General features: G+C 49.1%; 2 protein-coding genes across 3 annotated transcripts; one reads left to right on the top strand and one right to left on the bottom strand.

The window, feature by feature from the left end:
* The first annotated feature begins 60 nt into the window (after nt 1–60).
* On the top strand, nt 61–3,651 carry C2H1orf35 (chromosome 2 C1orf35 homolog). Of its 2 annotated transcripts, none has more exons than XM_021540050.4 (9): nt 61–119; nt 1,453–1,586; nt 1,681–1,834; nt 1,913–1,958; nt 2,045–2,127; nt 2,218–2,290; nt 2,626–2,702; nt 2,968–3,126; nt 3,273–3,651. In XM_021540050.4, exons 2-9 carry the CDS (start codon nt 1,493–1,495, stop codon nt 3,511–3,513), a joined length of 927 nt encoding a protein of 308 aa, XP_021395725.2. In that variant the 5' UTR covers nt 61–119; nt 1,453–1,492; the 3' UTR covers nt 3,514–3,651. The 2 variants fall into 2 exon arrangements, with proteins under 2 accessions (XP_021395725.2, XP_077646064.1); XM_077789938.2 differs by having other exon boundaries at nt 94–387.
* Nucleotides 3,652–6,128: 2,477 nt separating this feature from the next.
* Nucleotides 6,129–19,687, bottom strand: ARF1 (ARF GTPase 1). Its single transcript, XM_021540053.4, has 5 exons — nt 19,583–19,687; nt 10,093–10,272; nt 9,342–9,452; nt 8,655–8,779; nt 6,129–7,728 (listed from the first exon to the last, which is right to left on the bottom strand). Exons 2-5 carry the CDS (start codon nt 10,238–10,240, stop codon nt 7,567–7,569), a joined length of 546 nt encoding a protein of 181 aa, XP_021395728.1. The 5' UTR covers nt 10,241–10,272; nt 19,583–19,687; the 3' UTR covers nt 6,129–7,566.
* Between the last annotated feature and the right edge of the window lie 476 nt (nt 19,688–20,163).

Raw genomic sequence — 20,163 nt, 5'->3', positions numbered from 1 at the left:
GGCGGTGCGGCTCTGCGGGGCTCCCCCCGCGCTGGGCCGCGCGGTGGTACGGCCCGTCGGCCCCCCCGCGGCCGTGCCCGCGGTGGTAGCGGCGGGGCGGGCCCGCGCGGCGGCCGGAGGTGCGTGAGGGGAGCGCGGTGCGGTTCGGGAGATTCGGGATTTGGGGGAGTTTTGGGATTTGGGGGCTCCGTGTGTGAGCCTGCGGGTCCGGCACTCCCGGTCCTCGCACTGCCCAGCCCGGACAGGCGCGGGCTGCAGGGAGCCGCCCCGAGCTGCCTCCGCACGCCTCGGGGACGGGCAAGTTCCCACTTCAGGCCCTGCAGCGTCCAGGTCCTGCAGCTTCCCCCGGCCCTGAACCCCTTCCCAGCCCCGGAAACTCTGCCCCAGGTAATGTCCCAGCCCGGGCCCTGCAGCCTCTTCTCGGGATGTGCAACCTCTCATGCAGGCCATCGCCCCCTCTGCCAGCTCTGACCCATCCAGGCTCTGATCCCTCTCCCAGCTCTCATCCCCTCCAGGCCATCGCCCCATCTCCGAACTCTCATCCCACCCAGGGCATCACACCCTCTCCCAGCTCTGATCCCATCCAGGCCATGACCCCTTCTCCCAGGACTCATCCCATCCAGGCCATCACCTCCTCTCCCACCTCTCATCCCATCCAGGCCGTCACCCCCTCTCCCAGCTCTCATCCCACCCAGGCAGGCTGTGACCCCCTCTCCCACCTCTGATCCCATCCAGGCTCTGATCCCTCTCCCAGCTCTCATCCCCTCCAGGCTGACTCCTCTCCCAGCTCTCATCCCATTCAGGCCATCACCTCCTCTCCCAGCTCTCATCCCATCCAGGCCGTCACCCCCTCTTCCACCTCTCATCCCATCCAGGCTGTGACCCCCCTCTCCCAGCTCTGATCCCATCCAGGCCGTGACCCTTTCCTAGACCCTGAACCCCCCCGTCCAGCCCAGGAACCCTCCCCCTTGACGCCCAGAATCCCCATGAGGGCATTAAACTTCTCCACTAGCCCTGCAGCCTCCTCCCAGACCCAGAGCCTTCCCACTTCCAGTCCTGAACTCTCCTCCCGCAGGCTGAGCCCCCGAGCTCTGCAAGCAGACCCTGAAACCCGCAGGCTGTGACTGCCCCGCTGCCGGCCCTAAACCCTGCTGGAGGCTCTGAACCTCACCCAAACTCTGAACCCCCCAAGGCCACGGACCCCCTTGGGGCTGCTCTGAGCCCCGGCAACCTCCCCCAGGCTGGGACCCTCCCCAAGCCGTGCACCCCCTCCCACCTCCAGGTTATGAACCCCCTTTCCAGCCTGTAACACCCCATACCTTTGTGTAACCCCCTTTGCTTACTCCACTGACCCCTGGGGGGGCTGAATTTGCTTCCCTGCACCTTCAGGAGCCCCCCCAGAGCTGCATGGGGGATCTGAAGTGGATGAAGGCAGGGCTGATCTCTTTGCAGGTCACCGGGATCCCCCGAATCTGCTGCGGGGTGCGGCGCCATGTTCGGCTCCTCCCGGGGCGGAGTCCGGGGGGGCCAGGACCAGTTCAGCTGGGAGGATGTCAAGACAGACAAACAGCGTGAGAATTACCTGGGTAAGGGCTGATACTGCCCCAATCCCTGTCCCCTCTGCCACGGTTTTGGGGTGCAATGATGCTGACTGGGGGGGGGGGTCATTGTTCCCCACAGGGAACTCCCTGATGGCGCCGGTGGGGCGGTGGCAGAAGGGCAAGGACCTGACCTGGTATGCCAAGGGCAAGAAGGACACGGGCCCCCCGTTATCCCGGGAGGAAGAGCTGGCTGCCGTCCGCCTGGCTGAGCAGGAGGCCATGATGGCAGCACTGTGAGTCCACACCTCACAAAACCCCAAAAAACAGCAGGTGCCTGTCCCCACACGTATCACCTGTTCTTGGTTTTACAGGGGCTACAAGAGCTTGAAGAGGCAGCCCATGGGCCTCAGCAAAGAGGTAAGAGGGGCACCACACATCCCCCCAGTGTCCCCTGGGCTCTAATTTTGGGGACACACACAGGACACTGTCCCCTCTCCCCACAGGACCTGGCTGAGGTGTGCAAGAGGGACGGTGCCGAGCGGGACGAGAAGGACGTGGATCGGGTGGTGGGTTTGGGCAGCTCCAGGTAAGGAGAGAGGGAAGGGTCCCACACCAATTTCAGAACCATTTGTTGGATTTCAGTGTTTTTATGCTTTTATCTGTGGTGTCTCTGCAGTGGCAGCGCTGGCCGGGTGATGCTCTCCAAGGAGGACAGGGAGGCAGCCAAGCTGGGGCTCTCGGTCTTCACGGTACGGTGCCAGTCACATTGTCCTTGGAAGGTTCAAAAATAGATTGGAAAAAGGCAAAAAGCAGTGCCCCTCACTTGGAATATTTTATTTAAAATATTACCTGGGTATTGTAGCACAGAAACCTGCAGGAGTTTCCTCTGTCCTGTTGGCACAGAGGTCATCTGTGGGGCTTTAATTTGGAAGAAGCTCTTAAGGGTATTCTAATTTTTCCCCAAATGTAATTTCAATTTTTTTTTCCAAGCTTAATTTTTAAAGGGAGAAAAACCCTTTCTCTTATAATTACAAGCTGTGGGCTCATGGATTCACTCTGTATTTTTCCCCCTCTCCAATTCTAGCACCAGAAAGTCTCCAGCAGCCCAGAGACATCTGTCTCCAAGAAGCAGGAAAAGGAGGAGAAGGTGGAGGAGGAACGGTGAGGATTTTTCCCACTTTGGTGGGAAACCACCAGAAATGCCCTGGCTTTTATGGGAAATATTTTACAAAATGTTTCCATGGCTCTGTTTGGCACTGGGCTTGTTTTGCATCTCTATGAATCAGCCTGAAAAGCCCCTGTGGGCTTCTCTTTGGCAGAGGAGGGATGTGGTGGGATGTGCCTGGAAAAAGGGATGGGGATGAGTTTTTGGAGCCAGAGGGATGCACAGTGCAGGGATTCTCATTGCTTGATCTCTTCCCTGCAGACCTGACAGCAGCAAAAAATCCAAAAAGGAGAAGAAGAAGGAGAAAAAGAACAAGAAAAAGAAGAAACATAAGAAGGAGAAGAAGAAGGACAAGGAGAAGCATTCCAAGAAGGATGCTGCCCCATCATCCTCCGATTCTTCCCCGGATCGGGATAAGAGGTAGCTGGGTTGGAAGGATTCAGGAGAGCCACGTGGTCAGGATGCTCCGTTAGCCTCTCCTGACTTTCCAAAACCCCTTTTTCACCCCCCGAACCACCTCGCTGGCGTGCCCACGGTAGTGGCAGTCGCTTCTCCCGTTTCTGCAGGCACCGCGGCAGGACAGCGCAGCAGCACCCGGCGGCGCCGCGGCACGGCGGCCGGCGGCGGCGCGACTCGGGATCCTCGGCGGGCAGCGGCGGCCGCAGCCCCGCCCGCCCGCGCAGCCGGAGCCGGGACGGCCGCGCCCGCCACCCGTCCCCGCGGAGGAAGGGCAGGAAGAGGAGCAGGTCCCGCTCCCCGCCGGCCCGCGGGGCCCGGCAGCGCCACGACACCGACTCGGAGGACTGAGAGGGAGCCTGGCGCTGTTTCAGGGACATCTTCCATAGATTTGTATTTTTTAAGGCGATTAAATGAAAAACGCCGCAGCCCCGCGGGTGCCGGGGCGGTCTGGCAAAGGGCATTAAGGTGCCAGCAGCCCCTTCCCTGCTCGCCCAGGGGCAGCAGGGCCTGGGCACCCTTCTCCTCACTCCCCGAAATCCATCCAGGCAGGATTGAGCATGGAGGATGCTGTGGGTGAGGGCTGGTGCTGGGGTGGTTCTGGCTGTGGTGCTGAAAATGCTGTGGATACCTCGTGTTTATGGATAGAGACTTTGGAAGAAATTATTATTATTATTTATTATTATGTGTTTTTGTCTTCTTTCCCTGCCCTTGAGTGCTTGCCAGTGCAGTGGCTGAAGAGTTTCTTTCTTTAAAGATTCCCTAAGTTCATCAGCTGCATGGATGGGAGCTTAAAGCTCATCTGCTTCCAGTCCCCCTGCCATGGGTAGGGACACCTTCCTCTGTCCAAGCCCTGTCCAACCTGGCTTTGGACAACTAAGTAATTCCTCACCTTTTCGGGGAGAAATTGGATGGGACCAGGTGTCTTCCATAGGCTTTTGCCCTGGCCACGTCCACCCACCCCAGGGAGCAGCCAACTCCATTCCCATCCAGGACTGAAACCCTCAGCACACCATTATTTATGTTCTTGGCATAAAAAGAGGGGAAATTTTACACCAATCAATAGAAATATTGATCCAAATGGAAAGGGGCTGTCCCGAGCAGCTCCGGAGCATCGCTGCCAAGCACAAGGGCCTCGTTTGTGTAATTAATGATGCAACTGAAGACAGGGAGGGTTTGTGTGTCTTGGTGGACAAAAGCCCAGTGGGGCCGTGCCCAGGAGATCACAAAGCCCTTCTGTCCCAGCGTGCTCAGCCCCAGCACTGGGAGATGCTGCAGAGCCTCGGGTGATTCCCCACCCCAGCGTGATTTTTGGGGTTGGCAGCCCCTTGGCACGAGGGCTGTTCTCGTGCTCAGAGCAGCTGCAGCTCCTGATCCATCCCAGGGATCCCAGCTGGGGTGACCTGAGCCCGTGCACTCCCTGGCCAGGAGCTCTGCCCCTGCTGCTGCTCACCAGGCCGAGCTCCGGGTCACTCCACGGCATTTTGGGATCCAAACTGTGGCTGGAGCCTGCTGGGAACATCCCAGAGCAGGACTGTGCCTAATGGGAACTGGGCAACAGGTTGAAAAGGGAGTCATGGGAGAGTGGAAACAGCACAGCAAGCAGAGAAAAAAACCCAGAGTCCTGCTCCCTCCATGGGCTCCCATGTGCCATCTTCACCTCCCAGGTTTTGGGGTGGATGCTGTGGCAGGGCGGGGCAGGGCCAGGATGCTCTGCACCCCCAGCTCCTCAGCAAAGGGAGCGGGTGTTGGTGTGCCCAGCACCACGGCAGAGGGCCGGGCACTGCTGGCCCAGCTCAGTTCAGCTCTCCTGGCCTTTCTCCTGCTCTCCCCCGTCCCTGTTTCACACCCAAAACCAGGATCTGAGGAAATCAGTTTGCGAAACACGGGAAGTCAAAACTGAGGGGGAGGGGGTCAAGGAGCCCAGCCCCATCCCTGTGCCAGGGCTGCTCCCCCCAGACCATCCCTGTCCAGCTGCTGCAGAGTTCCTGGGGCATGGGGCAGGATCCTTTGCTCTGGGCTTGAGCAGTCCAGCTGCTGGTGGCCAAAATTCCAGGCTGAGAGCCTGGGACAGAGCAAAGCCTGTGCTGCCCAGAGCAGAGGGCAGAGCACAGCTCTGATAACATCACCACATTCCCTGTTTCCACAGCAAATCCTGTATGCAGAGGAACAGCATCCTAACCCAGCTGGCCCTTCAAGTTCAATTCCCTCCCAGAACAGGAATAAAGAGCTGTCCTGCTCTATTAGGGATGCAAATATCCTGATTCACAGCTTGAAATTCCAAGGTGGATTTCTGACTTGCAGGAGGTTTGTGATCCCAGTTTGCCCAATGCTATTTACCCTGTACTCCAACCGCAGTCCCTGTTACCCACCCAGAGTCCCAGGTTTTCCCAGAGGGAATTTAGTCTCTAACCTGCAGGACAGACCTTTCATCCTGCAGCTTTCCAGCCTGTGTAATGGGGGATCTGCTGCAGCTCCAGCCAGGAAAACAGCCAGGAGCTGGCAGGCAGCCTGAGCCTGGGGAGGAGAAGCTGCAGCTGACAGGGAAGGCAGGAGGATCACCCGGAGGAGGAGCTCTGTCCTGGATCCAGAGGGAACTGCAGAAAGGGAAAATGCAAAACAAAGCACTTAGGAAGGCGGAATTCCTACTTTTTCCCCCCACAAAACAGCTAATTCACGGATCCTGTCAATAACTGGGATCACCAGGAGGAACAACCTGTTGGGGGCTGTGATGGGGCTACTCAAGAAGCTCAAGCTGTGTTGCCCCAGAGGCAACAAAGTGACTCCAGCAGAACCCAGCAAGCATCACCCACCATTTCAGCTGCAGAGTTCCAACCAGGAATGATAAATTTCTTGGAAAATACAGAAGACATCATCAAATTTTTGTGCAAATCGTGATGTGGCAAAAAGCTGCCTGGATCTGGATGCCCTGCACGAAGATGATACAAACCAACACAATGCCAGTGGAAGTTTCATGAAACTTTTTATTCAACAAGTATTTAATTATGATTCTGCCAAGATGATCGAATGAACAGCAAGGCATAAAAAACATGAAATAGTTAAGAGATTTTATTCTAATAGCTTTAATTACAGTGCTTGTTTGTCGAAATGAAAACTGAAAACAAGTATACAAAACAGTTGATTACTAGTTGTGTATTGAAAGCAATAAAGGTTTCCACAACACTAAATAAACCAGTTCTGATAGTTCCTCTAGTTAAAGTTTAACAGCTCCAGCTTCTTCAGTGTTTATCAAAATACAAAAGAAAAGTAAAGAGGTCTTTTTTTTATTTTTCTGATGGCAAATCTGAACCTTGCAGTATGAGGGATGCCAAGGGTTTTCACACATATACAGATATGGGATTGTTCCAAAATGGGATTGAATACTTGTAGAGTGGAATGACTCTCCAAACTCTCATGCTTTTTGTTTTTTTCCCTAGACACTATACATAGATGTTTGGTGTTTTTCATGGCAATTCTTACGTTAAGTACAGTACTTTCTGCCTATAGAGCTTAGGACTGGGACAGGCTGTGCTTCCTGTGGAAAGGTTTTGCCTTCTGGAGTGGTTTACGCACAAGAAAAGTATAAAACACTTTTTGACAAATATGACAGGCTAAAAATGTCGACTTCTGGAAATGATTCAAGTTCAATGGAAACAAGAAATCTCACCTGAACCAAAAGTCAGATGTTTAGCATGAGTCTGCAAAGCTCATCTAAACCAGGCCCAGCAAATGTTTGAACGGTTGTGAACGAAGATGAGCACAGACTACGAGCTACAGAAAGAGCCAGAGATCTACTACTTATGATCTGTTCGTTAAGCAGATGAAGCTAATTGGGTGTCAGTCATTGCTTCACCCTTTCAAAAGAATCAAGAGTCACCACGTTAGAGCTGGAGCAGCAGAAGCGATGTCAAACATTTGTGTGTTTTAAGTGTTTTTACTTTTCCTTGTCTATTTAAAAAAATACAGAATTCAGGTTAAAAACCAACCACCAAAATGGATCTCACAGATCTCACAACCCAACCAAGATCGAATCCAGCTCTACTGCACAAGGACCACTGGCAACCCTTACGTTATTAACCCACTGAATTCCCTTCCAGGTACTAAACAGTGACTCGATTCTTTACAATAAAAAAGCTGAGTAATATTGCATAGGAGTACCAGAAACTGCCTCATTGGAAACAAAAACTATTTACATTAAATAAGAAACCTAACTGTTTTCAGGCTTGTATTTGCCACATTTACAGCATGATGCAATATATACTGTGACAAAAAGAAATGAAAACAGCTTCCGGCACTCAATACCACAAAGTAGCACAGTTTGCCACATTAGAGTAAAGCGAAGGGCGAATAGGAGGAAATAAGAGGGAGGGGGTGGAAAAAGAGGGAGGAGGAAGGTTTATGGTTTCATTTCTGGTTTCGGAGCTGATTGGACAACCAGTCCAGTCCTTCATAGAGACCGTCTCCACTAGTGGCACAGGTTGCCTGGATGTACCAGTTCCTGTGACGAAGAGAATGCAGTCCAAGTTTGTCTGTGATTTCTGCTGCATTCATGGCGTTCGGCAGGTCCTGAGGGAAGCAACAACAGTCATTCCCCACTCCATCACCAGCTTTAAAGGCATTACAGCAAAGTTAAGAGCTCTCACAAGTTCTCTTTCAGAAAACCCCAGTGGATTACTTTGATATTCCAGCTATTTCCTCAACACTGACAAAAGCCTCCAAGGTTTAACAACCCAGTCTAAATCAACATCATGGAATTCATATTCTGATACTGCTGATACTGCTCACAATTCCAAGTCTGTCTCCTGATACTCAGGAGTATCCTTTCTGTCACTGCAGGTATGATTTAAGATCAACTTTTATCACCCAATGTTACTCTGCTGAGCACAGCTTCTTTAGAGCCCACCTTTCCTGCTCCTGGACATGACTGATGGCACCTTCACCCTTTCCAGCTGAGGCTGTGCAGTCAGTGGAGCAGGATGTTATTCCCTCTCTTTACATTTCCTAGTCACGTTTCAGGCCCTTGACATTTGGGGTTAAGCTGCCAAGACTTCTAGAAGCAATAAAAGGCAGAACTCTCAGCTAACTCTGGGGCCTGGGAGAGCCCAACTCACAGATCAATACAAGCACATTAAAACTCCAGTGCTTCCACCAACACCACCCTAAATGAGGAATTCAGGGAGGTTCTGGCATTCCAGCATTCCTCTCTGGAGGAACTTTGGGCAGGAGCTGTAATTGAGCTATGTCAACCTTAAAAATCAAACTGGTTTTCACTAAAACTGAAAATCTCTTAGCCAAGACTGTACAGAAGGTTGCTCCTTTTAGATGAAAATTTAACCTATGCTTTTCTCCCTTCAACATACCTAAATGACCATTTACTCTGAGTTATCTACCATTACACTGAATATATGAAAATTAAGGTTATTTTCTGGCACCCACAAGGACATTGAAAGTTTTCGAGGGTTCTGACAGACAGACACCTTTCTTGGGCATACCTGTTTGTTAGCAAACACTAATAAAACAGCATCTCTGAGCTCATCTTCTGCCAACATTCTCATAAGCTCTTCTCTGGCCTCGTTCACACGTTCTCTGTCATTGCTGTCAACCACAAAAATCAGACCTAGAAATAAGCAAACAAGAATAAACAAACTTGAAATCTCATGTCTGAGAGAAAGTCTGTTCTGACTGTTGGTGAAAGTTGGTGAAAACTGGAGATGGTTTGCATGTTTTTGGAACTTGGGTACTCTTTCTACAGAACCACTTGACATTTTCCAGGGAGCAGCAGCTCCCGAAATGCCGTGACAAGACTCAAAGACATGCACATGAAAAAGGCCCAGCAGTGACAGAAGTGACAAACTCCCAGTTCATGGGGCTGCAGAGCTTTAAGTAAAGACTCTGCTTTGAAGTGAGGGCAGAGCTGCAATGCTGACAGAAGAAAAAACAAACTCCTGAACTCGCTCTGAGTCAGAAGGACAAGGAAGACTGGTTTCTGGAATTCTTCCCATCCCTCTTTGAACCTGCAGTGGCTTAAGAGAAAAGCCAGAGCAGCACACAAACACACCCTTTTACAATAATAAAAATTTCCACTCCCCTCCAAGAAACTTGCAGAATTAACTTAATGAAGAGAGTCAAAAAGCTCTCTTGGACTCTGGGAAAGCTGGGAATCAGGAGTGTGGACTCACCTTGTGTGTTCTGGAAGTAGTGGCGCCACAGTGGTCTGATCTTGTCCTGACCGCCCACATCCCACACTGTGAAGCTGATGTTCTTGTATTCTACTGTTTCCACATTGAAACCTAAAACAGAGATTGTGCCACAAATCTCACTTAAACACAACACAACTGTTGTATTTAGCAAGTCACACTCAGACTGTTATTATTTTAAAAAGTTCACTTAAAATTGGAATTTCTTTAAAACAGTGGAACCCTGTGCTGGAGCTCTCGAAGCAGACAAACACAGCTTGTCCTGCTCCCACCATCACTAAATGAACAGATCTAATTGCTACCTGAGCAGCTACAAAAAATAAACTATGTGGCCGTAAAAAAAAACCCCAACAAACAAACAAAAAAAACCCCAAACAAGCAAAAAAACTCCCAACCTCCCCTGGGCTTTAAGAACTGCAAATTTCAATACCCTCTAATTAAAAGAGAAAAAAAAAAAAAGGTGAACCCTCTGCTACTCATTCTGACTGACATGATGTCACAATAGCCTGGGAGACAAATTGCTTTTCTATGGCCCAGAAAGGCTCATGCCACAAGTGACTGATGAGAGGGAGGGGAGTGAGAAAAGAGTCACAATCTCCTCCCATGGCAGAATATTTGGCTGTGCCACCTTCACACCTCGGCTTTAGCAAGTGTTTTTTATTCTGACAAGCAATTTAAATCAGCTGAGACTCGAATCTCAAAGCCATCAGTTAGAGAAACATAAAACTCTTACCTATAGTAGGAATAGTAGTTACTATTTCACCAAGTTTAAGTTTGTACAAAATAGTTGTCTTTCCTGCAGCATCCAGGCCAACCATTAGAATACGCATCTCTTTTTTGCCAAAAAGGCCTTTGAAGAGGTTAGCAAAAATATTTCCCATGATTGAGATATGTTCTCACTGGCCAGTGAAGTCTGGAGGAAAAAAAAAATCAGAGTATCACTCATGAGTTTCCAACAGCTGTGTTCTGACCATGACATTAAAAAAACAAACAAAAAAAATACAAAATAAGAGATAATGTGAATCATTTATAGACACCCCAGCCACCACTGAAGCAACACAAAGATGAACAGATGTGCCAAAACTTGGTTCTCATGAAATGACTCAGCTTTAAGTGCTTGAAATGCTTTAAATATTATTTTAGACATTTTTGCATTAATTGCTGTCCTCAAACTTTTGCTTGCAAAATTCATGCAGCTGACCACTTCAGGTACTTTGCTCCCCATTGTTATGGAATAGTTTATCTGCAGAAAAGTGTCATCATTAAAGAAGCTTTTCCCAGTTGAACTGCAGATAACAAGTTTTTGCTTAGCACAGCAATAGCTGGTCCTTCTTTTGGGAAGGAAGCTCTGAATACAGCTTGGGTTTTCTCCTACTCAGAACAGCTTCCTTCCTCTCCATCCCCGAGGAAATGGTCTGTGAACAGCACATAAACACAGAGCAGTTACTTTCATTAACAGTGGAGAGAGACCTTCTGTAGGATGTAAACCCACATTTAATCAAAGTTTACTACGGAGAATTAACAGCCACATTAAAAGAGCACGTTCAGAGATGAGCACTTCCTTCACAGCCAACCTCCTGCCTGGGTGATTAAAGTGATTAACGTCAGCAGGAGCTTCCTGTTTAGGAACTGCAGAGCTGCCTCTGCACTCCAGCCTCAGACACTTCCCTGTGCCCTTGGGACCTGACCCATCCCATCACAAACTCCCCCCCTGTCCAAACTTACTCCTGCACAGTTTACAGCAGGATTGAAATCCTCAGGAGAACTACTGCTGTGCTCATACACGGCATGGAAAAGCAGCCTGGGAGCTTCATGAACAAGTTACAGGGACAATTCACACTCTCCCTGACGCTGGCCATAGAAGCTGTCAGGTGTTGGTTTAAGAAAAAATAGAGCCCAACTGAAAATTCAACTTTCAGATAAGATGTACAAACAGCCAATAGATTCAAAGCATTAATTTCCTGTAAACCAAATTTAAAGCACAACATCAAGTTTGAATCATCTCTGGAAATGTTCTGTATTTCATGATGAAGCTGTACGTGAAGCAAAACTCTCCCGAGAAATAGAGTATCTATACAAATATCTAGTCTATCTTTACAGAATATCTATTTAAGAGCATTAAAGCAAGATTTTAATTGACAAGCACAACACAAAAGCCTTTTCCCACTCTGTTCAGTGACGTCCTGGCCATGTGTGAAGCCTGGCTTCCCCACTCTGCACTGGGGAAGGGCTCAGCAGCTCTGTTTTCTTCAGGAAGCTTTGCTGGATACCATTTTTAACCCAAAGTTAAACTCTGTAATATTAACCAATTCACGTGTCTAAGCACTCCCAGCTCCACAGGGAAGTTCAGAGTCCACTCCACAGCTCCTGAAGGACATCAATCCCCACACACCAACTTGCTGAAGCAACTCCAGTCAAAGATTTATTTATTTTGTATGACTGAAGCTTTAAAACTTAACTCCTTTACAAACCAGACTGGACAGCCTGGGGGTTAAAACCAAAGGGGAGGTTTCCACCATTTCCTTTTGTATTTCTGCAACACGACCATGGATATTCCACTCCCACTGGAACCTATGAAGGCTATATAAACAGGAAGGTTAATTAGGAAGCAGAGAAAACAGCTTTGCTGCAGTCCCCATTTCTCCACAGCAGGAAATCCCCCATCCCAGCCCACAGCACAGCTCCCAGCAGCCTGGAGGGCAGGGAGGCTGTAAAGCAGCAGCCAGGGCTGAACTGTGACCTTTTACCAGAGCTCACAGAAACTGGCTGCAAGAACTTTCACAGCAAGAATACCTTAGAAGCCTGTTCAAAGAGTGCCTTTCTTTGGTTTGCACACCTTTAAAAGCACAATGGGTTATCAATGCTTGGACTGATTACATTAATCAGTAAAAAGAGCAAAATCCTATCATTTAATCTATGACAGCTTTCCACACACCGGAGAAGTGCTGAACAAGTTACTTGTACTCGGCACTAACAGCAGTGAATCCCGTTAGATCCTTGTTTTCCTGGCAGCTATTTCCAGGTCAAGCCTGTCCTTTGCCATTGAAGCTGCTTTTATACCACCCATCCTCCCTATTTTTACTTTTTGTGAAGATTAAGAAGTTAAGATCCATTTAAGCACTTGGTTTCCATTTCCCCTCTTGTTCTCGTCTACATCCCTCCTATCCAAACCGAGTCTGTAACTTTACTTGATACTTCAGGGTAGGTGGCATTACAAAAAGTCACATTTATTTTTACAGGCAGCACAGTATAGTTTACAGCCCACTCCTGCAAGAAGAGTGTGTTTACAAGTTGACTAAAAAGTAGCTGAATCCTTGCTGTCTAAAAGAAGAAAAAAACAGGAGAAACCCATCTGCAGAACTCCCACAAACTATTTTGGTTCCCATCAGGGTTTTGTTGGATGGGGCTGGGGCAGGGTCCCTGTGTTCCCCAGGGCTGGGACCATCCCCTGAGCAGAAGTTCCTGTTCATCTCTTCCCACAGGAAGGAACTTGCACTCCATGGGTTGTACACTGCCACAGGAACTGCCTGGGTTAATACAGCTCAGCTGAGGGATCACGGGACTGCTCCCTCTGCACTCCCGGACCCGGAGTTAATTCCCATCCCAGCCCATTACTTGCACCGTGAGAAGGTGCACAGCTTGAAAAGCCTTCAATCTCCTAGTGTACCAAGTTAAACAAAAAAAAAAAAAATTATCTTTCAGGCATTATCACCCCTTATAATGCATATCCTAACTCACCAATATCTGACCCGTATTCCTTACTAAGTTTAACTTCCTCCTTCCCTCCACCCAAAAGTTGTCAGTAATTGCTACACCTTTTAGGAGCACAAGTTGGATAAAATTCCTGAAAACATAAAAGACTACAGCTTGTGAGCTGCTTGTAGTGCTTGAGCACATCTTCAAAAGAGGGATCCATCAGGCTAAGTGGGAAGATTTGAGTATGAAAGGGAACGACGTGAATAAACAGCAGAGACTATTTTCCCAGAGCTCCGTGTGTATTTTCCCTCAGCACAACTCCAGCTTCTGGAAACGGCAGCTCAGCGCTCCTGAGCAGACCCAGATCACCCCAACACTCAAGTGTCTGTCTGTCTGTCCCTGTCCTACAGTCCTACAGCACTGTGACACACTGCACTCCACCTGAGCAGCACCAAAAACCCGTCAGGCAGGCTCGCCAAAGACACACTGTGCCATTAGCCAACAGCAGCGCTGACGTTCAATGGGGAAGTTGCAGTTTCGTTTCATGAAACAAAAGAATTTTCAGCCGCCTGTTTTCTAGTAAGCGATACATTCAGATAAGCCATTAGGAGAACAGACAGCCTTTTGCAGAGAGGCTCGGAGTGAGGAGTTAAAAATGAATGAGTGTATGCAATAGCAGCAGCCCGGTGGTTGTTAAAGTGATATGGCCCATGAGGAAGAAGCACAATCTGCTTTTATTAATTGTCGGTGGTTAGAGTAAGAGCTCTGAGGAATATCTCAAGGCCAAAGAGCACTAAACACTTCATCAGGCTGCAGAATTTAATATTTAAACCTACATTAATGCATTTGAACATCATTTCATTCAGACTGCTTATCGTGAGAAGTCCAATCTGCTGCTTGACCTCCAAAGGCCGTGGGTGAGCTTGGTGAACAACCCCATGGGTGTGTGACCAGAAGGGTGTGCAGGCCATCAAAGAGAGCAAAACACACCTTGAAATTCCCACAGAACCTCCATTTCACACCTCTGGAAAAGTTCTTTTTGGCCACATAGAGATTAAATTTCCCTGAGACAGGAACTGCATTTAATTTTGGTTTACACCATTCATTTAAACATACCAGAGACAAAATGAGAGGCCAAGGATGCCATATGCATTATTGACTCAAACTATAGTGCAGTATAGAAATTCATTTATTTCACTTCTGTAGACCAGCACTTACCACATGAGGCTCCCACAGTGAATAAATAAGGCTCCAAATTTTGCAAGTGTTAAAATCAAGCTTGCTGGGCCCATCGTTTTGGCAACCTAAAAATCCCAGCAGCCATGGATTGGTATCAGCAGAGCTTCAAGGTCCCTTCCAACCCAAACCATTCTAGGATTTTATGGTTCTGATAAGATCTGTCAAGGAAAGTTCAAGCCTCTGTCCCTCCCCAGCCCAGCAGGCTGGGACAGAGGTACAGAGGGCATTTGCTGTCTCTGGGATATTTGCTGTTCCTCTCCTGTTTAAACGCCCATTGATAAACACCAATGACACACTGAGCTACACAGCTACAATCAGACAAAATATTAAACACAGGTAAAACCCCCAACAGCTGCAGCTTTACCAAAAAGCTCCTTCCTGCACCTTGTTCCATTTGCTCGGGCACCTTGGCAAGTAAAACCGGCCTGCTTACAAAGGCAATGGATTCACTACCAAAATTCCATCTCCATCTAAAGGAAAATCTACTTGGTATTGACCTAAGCTTTAGCTCCATGTCTAAAACAATTAGAAAACACGCAAATCCATAACTCCTAACCAGGTATTAACATACTGGTTCTATCAGTCACAGGGGAACAAAAATGGATCAATTTGTTATTTACCAGAAATATTGATTTGAAATTCAGCCAGTTATCACTAATTGGCCTGGACCACTCTTTCTCATTTACAGCATTCTAGAATGTTTTAAATTAAATTATCGAGAGAAGCAGAATATTCACACATGAGATCACCAAACCAATGTGCAAATAAGAGGCGAGAGTGCATTTTTTAAAAAAAAACAATGCAACTCCAACAGCTGTTGCTGGTGTAACATGCAAGAACAACTGGCAAATAATCTGAAGTGCAAATCTAACCCAACAGCTTGTTATTAACAATATAAAGTGTGATTTAAAGAAGAATGTGAGAAGAGATCCAACAAGAATAGAACAGTGCTAAAATTCAGGATTAAGCTACAGCCCCAGTGTTTCACACCCCCACTCAGCAGGAAACAGTACTGATGTGTGCTTTTGAACTTGAAATAATTTCTTTACAGATTAAAGTGTTCTGTTACAGCAAATTTTGGAAACACCTCTTTATATATAGCCAGGGTGGCCCAAATCTATTCCAGCACAGTTACATTCAACTATTTTTAGAAACTGTTTACTGCCCTTCCACATCTGCTAACCTGAGAGATGCCAATTTATCAACTCAAATCCTTTAACTTTGGGGCCTTAACACTGAAATTTGGCTCAGATGATTTTATTTTGAGTTCCTTTAGACCCTATCAAGTATCAATAGGCATGGATTACGTGTAACATGTGAGAGCAGCCAACAAGCAGGCCGGGTCCTTTGTTCACCAGGTGATTCATTATCCTGCACAAACAGCACTGTAATAAAGGCCATGGCAACAACATCCTCCCAGAGCTCTTCATTAATATTAGTCTAACTCCTTGATCAATTTAATCATTAGACCCAGAGGAGTATTAGCTGTGGAGATCAACACTCCCTCCAGCTCACACTGGGGCTGCTTCTGCCAAGCTTGGCATGGAAAAGGTGTCCTGAAGGATGAGAACCTGGTTATTTGAGGGAAAAGGCAGCAGCACTGAAACCAAGTCAAAGGTACATCACTGCTGGATTTGGCCACCAAAGGCTTGCAGGGCTCAACTAAAAAAGGCTCCAAAAGCACTGTGCATGTCCAGGGCACATGGAGGACAAGCCAAGCACAGGTGAGGCTCCAGGTGAGAGGAAATCTTCTTGTCCAGCACATCTGTTTACCTCGAGGAGGTTGAACACCCCCCATTTACACACCTCACCCAGACAGGACATTTCCCACACGCTGGGACATTCTCTTGAGAGCACTGGGCTTGGAGTGGCAGAAAACAGCAAACAGTTTCACTTACAAGATCAAAACAAGGACAAAAGAGGGAAAATTTCCTTTGGGGTCTATTTCTCAAACATGAGAACAAGTCACTCCTAAAATAACAGCCAGAATAAAAAGAGTCAGTGTCAAAGAGAGTGGGTTGCCTGATTTGGTATTGAAACCCCAAACCAGAATTATTCCCTTATTCTAACCTTCAAGCAGGGAAAGCAAACTGCTGCTGTTTCACAACAGAACCTCCAAATATTTTTAAAATATTTATACACTTGAGAGCCCACAAACCAACCCAGAGGAGAAACAGGTGAGTGAGTTTCCTCACCTTTCACCCAATGCAATTATTCCAACAGGGAAAGCAGCCCAGCAGGGTCCTCCAGCACTGCGGGTATGTTTGTAGCAGAGAAAAATCAGTGGCATCAAACCACCCCCAAAATCTTTCCTTTCAGAGAACCCCTTTATCCATAAGACTGTGTTCCTATTTTATTCCATTATAAACCCCATTAATAAAAGAAAAATAAAAACAAGTATCTGGTATGAAAAAAGGACAGGCTGACAGGTGAAAAGCACAGAGGGAGCTGCATCCATGCCCTCCCTGCTCAGGAAATATTGTGGTGCAAATAATGCAGTTGTGAACCCCAAGAATGGCCTGTGGCTTTCTGCTCACCAGTTCAGCACTGGGTACAGTGGTGTGAGAACTGAGGGCTACAAAGAATTTATCTTCAGATAAGCGGTGTACATTTGGGGTGTTTTTTGTTTTTGAGGCTGAATTGTTCCTGAGCTCAAAATCTTCAATTTTAAGCCAAATATCCTGTTATTCATTCCTGGGAACTGGGCACTAAGTCAACATTTACACTTCTAGTAGAAATGGCAAGAACTCACACGAGAACACCATCCAGCAATGAAACTGGCATTTGGTTTAGGGGAAATGTCAAGGCAGAACCCCTGAGTTGTGAGATAGAGGAGCAGTGGGCGAATAAGAGCTGTGTGAGACACGAGGGTTTTATCAGAACTGAAACATCAGCAGAAGCTCCACCACAGCCCCTCCGACGTCTGCATGCGTTAAAAATAAGGAATAAAATCGGATACTCGCAAGCAGAAAGAAAAAAATGCTGAATTACACAGAAAAAACAGCTGCTGTAGTAGGAAGCTGATTCTGAACTTCTTTACTCATCAGCTAAAGAAAGGGAATGGCTGAGGACAGCGTCGGCTCTAACACAAGCCCTGTAGCATTCCAGGAGCAGAACTTCCAAGAGATTTCTAAAAACAGAATCAGAACTATTCCTTTTCAGATAAAGTTAGCTCATATTCACCAAATTTATCCACTGTAAAGCAAGCTGGATGTTTGCGAAGGCTGTTGAAATCCCTAAGAATTCTTGCTTGAAAGCCCATCTTTAAAAATAAGAGGTTGTTTTAGAAATAAAACCCTCTGGGATGTGTAAAGGTGGTTCTTTAAACATCACCACTGCCATTTCAGCTGGAATCCTGGGTTTTGAGCTTTTCCTCCTTGCACCAATTCATGTCACCAAAGGCTTGCTTAGCTGATAATTATCTGTAGAAACGTTCCTGCTCGAAGCAGCCGGAGCACAGCAGAGTTTGGTGAATTCCCAGGAGCAGAATCCAGCCCCGACTCCCACACACGCTTGGTTTGCCTCGAAAAGCTGCGCCTGGTCCTCCCCCCACTTGGTCAGCATGACTAACACTCACAGGGAACTCGGTGCACAGCTCCTGCCAGGCCCTTCCACATTCCAGCTATTTCACAACCGAGGAAATGCTCCGAGAGACCCATCCGAGCTCCTCGGACCATTTACACCGAGGGGTTCGACTTTAAACAGGATTTACATGACAAACACAAAGCCGTTCTGAGGGGAGGGCGGCTCTGCTTGAGCCATTTCAATTCCTGATGCTCCATCACAGGAAGCACCAACAAACTTGGCAAAGCTGCGGGGTTGGAGCTGCAGAGGTTCAATCGAGGTGAGTTTCCTCACCCTTTCACCCAATGCAATTATTCCAACAGGGAGAGCAGCCCAACAGGGCCTCCAGCACTGCGGATATGTTTGTAGCAGAGAAAAATCAGTGGCATCAAACCACCCCCAAAAACTTTCCTTTCGGAGAACTCCTTTATCCATAAGGCTGTGCTCCTATTTAATTCCATTACAAACCCCATGAATAAAAGCAAAATAGCAATCCTCCACTTCAGCCACACTTCCCTTTTTTTTCCCCCCTAGAAGCGCTCCAAATCAGCAGCAAAAATAGCAATAAAGACTGCTGAATGACCTTGGAAAAATCCACTTTGCCTCGGTTTCTCTGCCTGGAAAATAAGGTCAATGGAATACCCTGCAAAGGGGTGCTGCGAGCCTCGCAAGACAAAGCTCAAAGTATTACATAAATACTTGGAATTTTAGTTATTGACAAAGCTACAATTTCAACACCAGACCTCTAGTCGCGACTCTAATCAACCTGTGGAATTTGCTTTGGCAGGAGCAGAGCAGCAAAGCCACAAACAAGGTCAATGTCAAACACGACAACATTTGGGGCAGTTTTATGGCCCGGCAGAGTCTCGGTCTCGCTGTGCTGGGGCAGAGCCGGGCTATCACTTCATCACACCGAGCTTTATCAGCCCCGAAGTATCACGTTCGCCTCGCACCACGGAGTATTTTCAGACAGAATATAATATCCTCCCACCGGGAGCTGCTCCGCCAAGGAAAGCTGATCTCCCACACCACCAAACCCAAGGCGATAGGCGGCAAAAAAGAATTGTTTGCTCCACGATAAAGCTCTGCCCAGCAAGAAAAAACACCAACTCAGCAGCCAAGGGCTTAGGGAGAAACAACCTCTGCCCTGCGAGCTCCATCCCAACCTCATTCCCGCACCCCACGAGGGTTTTGGGGGGGAGAGGAGGAGGAGGAGGAGGAAATGCCTCTCCTTGCTCGGAGCCGTCCGCGGGCGGGGCAGAGGCCGGAATGAGCGAGTTTGGGGAAGGGAGGACAAACCCATCCCGTCTAATGCCATCGCTAGAGGGAGCGGAGCGGGGCCTTGTGCAGCTGCTGCCGAGCTGCGGCGATTCCCCTCGGCCAGCCCTGCCTCTCCCTCCCCATCCCACCCACGAGCGGGGAAGCCAAAGGCCCGACCCCCCCACAAAGACGTGGAAAGGGCGGACGGGTGGAGCAGCGCCGCTCCCGGGGAGCTCTGGGTCTGTGGGAGAAAAGGAATGAGTAGGGATAAGGTGGCGTGAGAGAAGGAATTAAAAGCAATGGGAAGGAACGAGCAGGAAAGCACCGCCCGGCCCCGCTGCCTCAGCGCCAAGGCCGCGGGATGCGGGGCGGGGGCGCGGCGCGGCGAGCCGGAGAGGGGGCGGGGGGGGGAAGGAAACGAAAAGGCTGGAAAGGAGGGAAGAAGAAGGTGTCGGCAAACGCACCGGCGCGGTCGGGAGGCGCGGGCCGTGGGTCTGGCAGCGCTCGGAGGGTCCCGCTCGGAGCCCGCTGGCCGCGATCCGCCCTGGAGCACAAGATGGCGGCGCGCTGCGGCCACGTCAGTGCCCGCCCCGCGCGCGGCGCCACGGGCAGGCCGGGCGCGAGCGGGGGGCGTGGCCTGCGCCGGGGGGGCGTGGCCACGGCGGGGCGCCGCAGGGCCGGCGCGAGGGGGCGTGGCGTAGAGGCGCAATGGGCGTGGCCACGGCGGGAGCGAGGCTCTGTGGGGATGGGGGCGTGGCCTGGGAGTGGGCGTGGTCATGGTGGGAGTGACGGTATCAGGAGGGGGCGGGGCCTGGGTTGGCCACGCCCACTCCGCAGCGCGGGGCCGGGATCCCCCGGGAATGGGATGGGATAACGGGATAACGGGGTGATGGGATAACGGGATAACGGGATAACGGGGTGATGGGATAACGGGATACCGGGATAACGGGGTGATGGGATAACGGGGTGATGGGATAACGGGATAACGGGATAACGGGGTGATGGGATAACGGGATAACGGGGTGATGGGATAACGGGGTGATGG

This window comes from Lonchura striata, chromosome 2, assembly GCF_050655825.1.
Source record: "Lonchura striata isolate lonStrDom1 chromosome 2, ASM5065582v1, whole genome shotgun sequence".
Taxonomy (NCBI): domain Eukaryota; kingdom Metazoa; phylum Chordata; class Aves; order Passeriformes; family Estrildidae; genus Lonchura; species Lonchura striata.
This window is presented reverse-complemented; position numbering and strand designations above follow the sequence as displayed.